The sequence below is a fragment of the Notamacropus eugenii genome, chromosome 3 (assembly GCF_028372415.1).
Source record: "Notamacropus eugenii isolate mMacEug1 chromosome 3, mMacEug1.pri_v2, whole genome shotgun sequence".
In the NCBI taxonomy this organism is placed as follows: Eukaryota; Metazoa; Chordata; class Mammalia; order Diprotodontia; family Macropodidae; genus Notamacropus; species Notamacropus eugenii.
Genome location: NC_092874.1, coordinates 227,354,488 through 227,362,239, shown reverse-complemented (window position 1 = coordinate 227,362,239; position 7,752 = coordinate 227,354,488). Strand labels below are relative to the sequence as shown.

General features: G+C 47.7%; 1 protein-coding gene across 3 annotated transcripts; it reads right to left on the bottom strand.

The window, feature by feature from the left end:
- Positions 1-293: 293 nt before the first annotated feature.
- LOC140534171 (TBC1 domain family member 15-like) lies at positions 294-7,392 on the bottom strand. 3 transcript variants are annotated; one of them, XM_072654901.1, is made up of 12 exons: positions 7,286-7,392; positions 6,751-6,981; positions 6,163-6,389; positions 4,922-5,101; positions 3,731-3,816; positions 3,012-3,115; positions 2,610-2,677; positions 1,878-2,024; positions 1,350-1,440; positions 1,018-1,142; positions 711-852; positions 294-425 (listed from the first exon to the last, which is right to left on the bottom strand). In XM_072654901.1, the coding sequence occupies exons 1-12, from the start codon at positions 7,348-7,350 to the stop codon at positions 317-319; spliced, it is 1,575 nt and encodes a 524-aa protein (XP_072511002.1). In that variant the 5' UTR covers positions 7,351-7,392; the 3' UTR covers positions 294-316. The 3 variants fall into 3 exon arrangements, with proteins under 3 accessions (XP_072511002.1, XP_072511003.1, XP_072511004.1); XM_072654902.1 differs by having other exon boundaries at positions 6,865-6,981; XM_072654903.1 differs by lacking the exon at positions 6,751-6,981 and having other exon boundaries at positions 7,286-7,372.
- Positions 7,393-7,752: the final 360 nt, after the last annotated feature.

Here is a 7,752-nt window from a genome sequence, read left to right as displayed (position 1 = left end):
TAGAACTCACACAAAAAGGGTTAGGAACCCCTGAACAAGAGGAAGTCAGAGGAAGGGGAGAGAGGACATGCACCATCATGGGTGGAAGGGAGATTAGATTGATAAGGGAAAGGGAAGAGGAAGAATCACCTTCTCCCTCTCTCACTCCCCCATTAGAGCAGACTTCACCAAGGAAGATCTCCCTAAGTAGCAGGAAGGTTATTTGGGGTGAGGCTTAATGCTCACGGTAAAACCTGAAATTCCACTCCCAATTCAGAATAGGTGGCTGTAGGATGGGGTCTGAGAGTCAGAGGTATGAGCCTATAGAAGAGATGTTTTATTGGCCAGGTAGAAGCATCACCCCAGGCCCCAGAGAAGAAAGCTCAGGGTGTGGTAACTCCTTTTCTTCTCCCCGGAGTGTGTTCAGTTTCAGCTTTCCCTGGAGCCTGGGGAGATAAGGAGTTATCAGCTTGTTTCCAGAAAGATGGTGTGAATAAAAGAGGAAGCACAGTGGCCAGCCAGCTGCAGGGATGTTCCAATGTCATGATTGCAATGCCTCAGCCTTCAATATTCTACAGGAAAGTGGCAGCGACCATTTGGACCTTTGGTGGCCCTGGCTCCTGCGCTGACTCACTGGGGTAATTATACAAACAAGAGAGTTTAGAAAGTACCTTCGGAGGTGTGTGCTGCCACTGGGCTGGACTAGACCCAGGACCAGGGCCAGGGCATACCTCTGGGAAAAGAGGAAGAAGTCATTGGCATGATGGAAGGATAGCAGCTGCTCTCGGTTTTGCACCAGGACGGCCACGCACAGCAAGACATCAAAGGTCAGGTCTTTTCGGGGAGCACAGCATCCAGTGACCTCCGCTGGAGCTGAACATTGTCAGAAAAGACATTAGGGAACCAAAGACCATGAAACAATTAAGAATTATGGAAGGGCCAAAGGATATGATGGCATCAAAGGTTATGGAATTCATTATAGTAAGAGTCAAAAGATCAGTGTGTAAGACTGAAAAGGAGTTCAGAGGGGCTGCTCACCATCCTTTGGCCTTGAATGCTGCCAGTCAGGGGAGTTGTCCTTGCCACCTTCCAACCCTCTAATCTCCAGCACTCGAAGGGCATCTTGATGCTGCAAGTCTCTCTGGAAACACAGCAGCAACCAGCTTTGGGAGTATGGGGTCAGCTGGTCAGATCCTTGTCAGAGTCCCAGTTCCCTTGTACATCCATCCCCAGCTTCCTCTAATCTCAAATCCCAGTCCCAGTTTCCTGTATCATTACCACCACCGTCCTGAGTTTTCTAAATCCCATCTCCCAGTCCTCTCTCTCAGCATTGCCATCTCTCCCCAGTTTTCCAGGGTTTCGAGGCTCACCGGAGACAGAATAGTAGCTTTTCCTTGGAGACCCTCTCAATATGGCTCGAGAGCTCTGGATCTACATGTTTTAGCAGTTCTTCAGAGACATCTGTAGGGAGGACATCTGTCTAATCACAGAGGCACCCCTCCCCACCCCTTTTGCCCTCTGCCTCTTCAATTGGTGTCTCTTTTGACAGTCAACATCTTACCAACACCCTCATTGTTGAAGGTGTCATCTGGTCATTCCCTATCGACTTTAGCATCCCTACTCCAAAGTCTTCATCCAACACCTATCTGCATTTGATACTGCACTAAATGAGTGATACAGTACTTAGTAAGACAGTACATATGCATGGGTAAAGATAAAAGAGAATAAAGACATGAAAAGATCATAAAATTATCTATATCAATACCATCACAGTTGGTCAATTCCAAGTCTAGGATGCAAGAATCAGCTACACCAGGGACTATCACTCCTGAGCTGTCTCTGCCTAGACATGATGATAGGTACCCTTCCCCTCCCCTTCCCTAGGGTCCATCTCTCACGGATCTTTCTCTTGATGCCTTCAGCTGTGAAGTTCATCCCTGCCCAGCGCATGAAACCCACAAAACACCAAAATGCATCAGCCTCCGAGTCCAGGGTCTCCAGGAATCGGCTCACAAAGTCATTCATGCCCTGACAGTAACCCAAGTCTGGCAACGGGAAAGGGAAGAATTTCATTTATTTGGATAGCATGTATAGAAGAGATGAAGACCCTACTTCTCAAAGAGCTTAGCATCTTAACTGGGGACTGAGAGGAGCATGTAAACAATTAGCTAACATAAACTAACAGACATAAAGCTAACATGTAAAAAGTAGCTAATATAACATACAGGAGGGTAAGTACAAAGGAGAAATCCAGGCAAAGCACTGAGAAATTTGAGAAGGAAGAGATCACTTTCAGTTGGGGAAGGTCAAGGAGGGAGAGGACATGGGGGACAGAAGCAGGGAGCTGGTTTGGGATGTCTGGGGGAGAGAGCAGAGAAAATTGGTTGGGATTATTGGAGGAGGGGACAGAGGGACCTGACATGGCATGAGGGAGGCATTTTAGTACGAGAAGGGAGAGAAGAGAAAATCAGATCCTGAGAGGAAAAAATGAGAGGAAAATTATGCATTCAAGAGAAAGAGGAAGAGATCTGTATAAAGGATGGGATTATTGAAGCTAAAATAGGATGGTGAGGCAGTGAGGACTTTGGTGCCTGAGAGGGGAAAGAAGGTCCTCTCTCAGGAAGTTTTACCTTGATGAAAGGCAGCATAAGTGAGGAGTATCTCCCGGACGGATAACAGCTTGACCAACCCCTCCTCCCTATGAGGTGGGGAGATGACACTCAGGCCTCCCCAATTAACCAATATCCCACACCCCAAGGCTTTGACTTCCCCTGTTCCCCTTAACTCATTCAGAATTTGGGTGGGTTGGCCCAGTTTGGATTAAGCAACACCAGGGCCTCCTTATTTCTCAGTGGTGCTGAGTCTCAGAGGCAGTAGTAACTCATATCCTTTCCACATCCTAGGGCAGGTCTTGGGAAATGGGGTGGAAAGGGGAGTCAGTGGGAGCTACAGAATCTGTCATGAAGAGGAAATTTGAGGCCTATCCTTGCCCTGCTCTGGCCTCCGGGTCCCCTTGACCTTGGCTTGCTCACTGGAAATAAGAACGGTGTCGGTCAGTTCGGGGGACATCAGCATCTATGTATTTCTGGGCCTTCCTGAAGAGCAGGTCATTGAAGATATGGTACCGAAGGCTGTTCTGGGAGGCGAGGAGGAGAAAGGGGTTGGGGAAAGATCTGTTCTTCAGGTGGGTAGACACTCCCAGTCCCCAGTCCCCTTTCCCTTTACAACATCCATCATTCCCTTTCCCTCTTTATGACTAACTAGGTAATGACTTCTTTTCTCTGTTTTTCAGCATGGGAATCTCGGCTCTTCCTATTTTTATAGAAGGTGAATTTGGGGGAAGGGAGAAGAGATTCTTTTCCCCCCAACACATGAAGAACTAAGAGGAAAGGAAAGATACCCTTACTCACACCCAAAAAGATCCTCCTAGGGGAGATAATACCTATGTCCTTAACTCTAGCACTTCTCTTCCCCACTAGTATCTCCTACTCTAACTTTGGATAAAAATGGGTTTGGCATGGACATTTCCCCATGGGATGGATATACACCCAGACTTAACCAACCCCCATTTAGGAGGTGGGGAAAGTTAAAATATTTTTCTAAAGAATCTACCATTTGACTCCTGACCCTTATTGAATTTCCATTGGAATTGTTTAGGGGAAAGCTCTTCCAAGGATTATTTCTTCCTTTTCCACTGGATCCCCCCTCCCCTTGCAAAGATTCTACTCCATGACCCATAGTTCTCTACAACCTCAACCAACTTTTCCAGAGGAGATGCATTTTCTCTTATCTGTGTCTGTAGCACTTCATACTTGTCAATGGCTGTGGAAAATTCCTCTGTAGGAGGAGGAGAGGAAGAAGTAGAGCCCTTATAGACCCAGCAGATGGGGAGGAGGGAAGCCTGGCCTGGCCTGCCCTCACTCTCATCCCAAAAAAGTGTAGATACTAATGGACTTGGCCTTCCAATGTCTTAGGAAAAGGGCCATGGTCATTTTCCCTGACATCTAGCATGAAAAAACCACACTCCCAGGACTCAAGTAAGGTCCAAGAACTAGATGCTAATAGTAATAGAGTTAACATTTTTATGCTTCTTTAAATATGGGCAGCTAGGTGGCACAGTGGATAGAGTGCTGGAGCTGGAATCAAGGAAGACCAGAGTTCAAATCCAACCTCAGACACCTTCTAGCTGTGTGACCCTGGGCAAGTCACTTAACCCTGTTTGCCTCAGTTTCCTCATCTGTACAATGAACTGGAGAAGGAAATGGCAAACCACTCCAGTATCTCTGCCAAAAAACCCCCAAATGGGATCACAAAGAGTCAGACACAGATGAAATGACTCAACTACAGTCAAAATTTGCAAAGTATTTTATAGACATGATTTTATTTGATCCTTATAACAACCCAATGAGGTAGGTGTTATCCCCATTTTAGAGATGAGAAAACTTCAGCTCAGAAATTTGTCTAGAGTAACAAACCTAATAAGTGTCTGCAGTGGAATTTGAATTCATGTTTTCAAGTTTACCACTATCCATGATGCCATGATTTCTGCCATATTTAAATAAATGTTTTAGAATCTTAAAACTTATCTTTCCCAGACCTTTAATTTTACAGATCAGAAACATAAGGCCCAGAGAGGTTAGCCAATATGCCCAAGGTCACACAACCATCAGGCAGCAATCAGGATTGGAACCCAGAAACCAGTACCCCTAATCCAGTGCTGTTTCCACTAGGCTAAAGTTTCCTCTGACTTGCAAAAGAGAAGAGTCTGGAAGACTGGGACTTCCCACCAGTCAGGCCTCCAAGTCCTCATTTCCTCTTCTGGAAAAAGCCCTAATGCAACCTCCTCATCTCCACTCTCCACCCCACCCCATACTCATGGCAGTCCTATGCTAAAAGGGTTCATTTCTTCCCTCTCTACCTTCCAGGTTTAGGGAATACTCACCATCTGCAGGTACCCTGAGGCGGGCAGCATTAGGATATTGACCTCTCCAGGCCCTCTTCATACCATAGTAGTGGGCTTCCAGCTTGGTATCCAGTACCTGTCGCTCCTCAGCTGTGGAGTTGGGTGGGTACACACCAAACAGAAATTTCCATACCAGCTTCCGCTCCCCAGCCTCTGGACCTGGTATTGCCAACACACATCATGGCTGGACTCACCGGCATAAAAAGATCCCATTCTAGTAGAGTTTGTGGGTTGGGGCTGGGCTGGATGTCACTTTTGTTTTTGTGCCCCCAGAACTTAGCACAAACCATTACACATAATAAGCACTTGATAAATACTTTTTAAATTGAACTGAACTGCTCCTTGGCCCATTGAAGGAGAGGCAATTATTACTGGACTGAGGGGAAGGTGCAGTTCCCAGCTATGACCACAAGATGGCGTCATGGTCCTGCACATAGTCAGTCACGGGCACTCACACCTATCCCCTGGACATCAAACTCACCCTGGGAATCTGTTGGAGATTTTAGGAGGCTCTCGGCAAATCCAAGAGAGGCATTGTAGTGCAGTGGAAAAAGCGCGCTGTACTGAGAATCAGGAGACCTATGTTCTAGCCCTGGCTCTTCAACTAACTAGCTGTGTGACCTTAGGCAAGTCACTTAACACCTTTTGTGCCTCAGTTTCCCCATCTGTAAAATGAGAGCATTGGAACTAGATGATCTCTAAGCTTCTTTCCATTTCTCAGATTCTAGGAATCTATAAGACTAATGAAATAGTACAAGTCAAAGCTAACGAGGGTATGACTGAGGTTGTAACAATGAGAACAGTACTGATTGGAGAGATTGTGGCAGGAGAATGGACAATAGTTAGTGACTGGTTGAATGATAGACAGGGGAAATGAGTCAAGGAGGCTTTCTTAGGTTTCTCGGAGGCTGACCAAGTGGCTTTCAGGAGCCAGGATCCAAGAGAGGACTTCAACTTCTGTCTTTGGGTGTTTTTGCATCCCAACTGCCAATACAGGCAACTCTTTTGGACTCTGGAAGAAATTTGATGTACGCAGCACACAGTGCCAAGTATATGGTAGGTGTTTAATAAATGCTCGATTGATTGATTAGTGGCATCTGGAGGAGGTAGGAAGAGAATACTGTTGTGCAAACGTCCTAACCCCAAGAATTGATGGGTGTCAACAATAGAGGGGCAGGAAAGAAAGGCTCCTGTAGGAGGGTCCCCCCTTTCCTACTGACCTTTCTGGTAGACCATCCTCCGCAGTCGAGGGATATCTAATCGTCCCACAGGGTCAAAGAGGCTCTCCAGGGAGTCAGGTGGCAGGGGAAGATTCTCTGAACATTTATGGGGGCTCTTCTTCAGGGATGCTGTAGTCTTGAGGACCCTAGTCTTAGGATGGCCCTCCTGGGGCTTCCAGCTCCCCTTCCCTGGGGGCGTTGGTTTGAGATCCACTGTGATGGTGTTTCTGTACAGAGCGAGCAAGAGGGAGCTATTTCCAAACTAATGTAGAGGTTCCTCTAAACTCACCTCCTCCAAGACCTCTACCCATATGAGGCTATATCAAAGTTCATGTTCATGTTTGCCAAAACACCTGGGTGTATCCAAAGTCATGGTTCCCAGGTTCCCAGCCAACTCATATGTGCGTACCCAGCATCTGCCTCAGCTTTCAGGACATGAAGTCATGGGCACAGACCACTAGGGATTCACAGCAGATAAAAGGCAGAACTACATGTGTTAGAAAGAGATGCCTACCACCCGCCAATATCGGATTCCTCCATAATTCTCTGGGGCCCACCCTAACGCCCTCCAGAATCTCAGGTTCAGACCTAAATGCCCAATGGGGTTTGATGATTGCTGTTATCGCTCTTGGGACCTGGGAAGAGCCATCCTGGGGCCTTCTTGACCCTGGCCATGCCCCTTCTTTTGTGGCCCAGCCTGACCTTAGGTAGGAGCTCAGCCATGGGAGCAACAGGCTGAGCACTCTTGCACATGGAGCCAGGCCCAGGATTTGCAGGATCTTTGGGTTGGCCAATTGGATGAATATCTCCAGCCACTCCCTGTTGGAGAGATGGAGGCCTGCAGGACACATCCTAGGAGAAGCACTGCCCCAAGCCAGAGCCTAGACTTCTGGGGTTGGGGAAGACAGGGGACTGGGAGGGACTGGGAGGGATTGGGGTAGGGGAAGGGGCACGTGGGGGGGGGGGGGTGGAGAACCAGAGTACAAAAATGCATTTCCTTCAGATGATTTGCAAATTCTCCTGCTGAATTCCCAAGGGAACCTGTAGATCCTAGAGGGATTGGGATGAGTGGGTAGGAAGAGGCATTGAATTGGCCTCTGTTCAACCATGGAAAAGTCCTCACCTAAAAACCTGCAACCAGTACAGGAAGAACTGGAGGACCAGAAATGGCCAGGTCCCTGGGTACATGTCCCAGGGCAGCTGGAATAAGGCACTAAGCCCTGAGCAGTGAGGGCCCCGCCCCTGTTCCCCCACCCAGCTGCTGAGCTCACAGAGGCCATTGTGGGACCTGTTATGCTCAGGCTTTCTCCATCATCTCTCCATCCCTCCCCCCGGTCTGCTTTCCTGTCTTCCCTTTTTTGTGATCTTGTGCTTTATTTTTCATATTCTGCATTTGGCTTGGATGCAGCAGACAAGCACACAACACTTCTCCTCCAGAGTGCATCCCCTGAAACAGGGGAGCTTTCCCCTGTTTGTGGTTTACCATTTGTTAATGATCAAGAAAGCTCTTTCCCTTTGCCCTTTCCTTCCTCTCCTCTCCCCTCGGTCCAAGCTTTCTCTTTCCCCTTTCTTGCTTCTCTCTTCATCCTC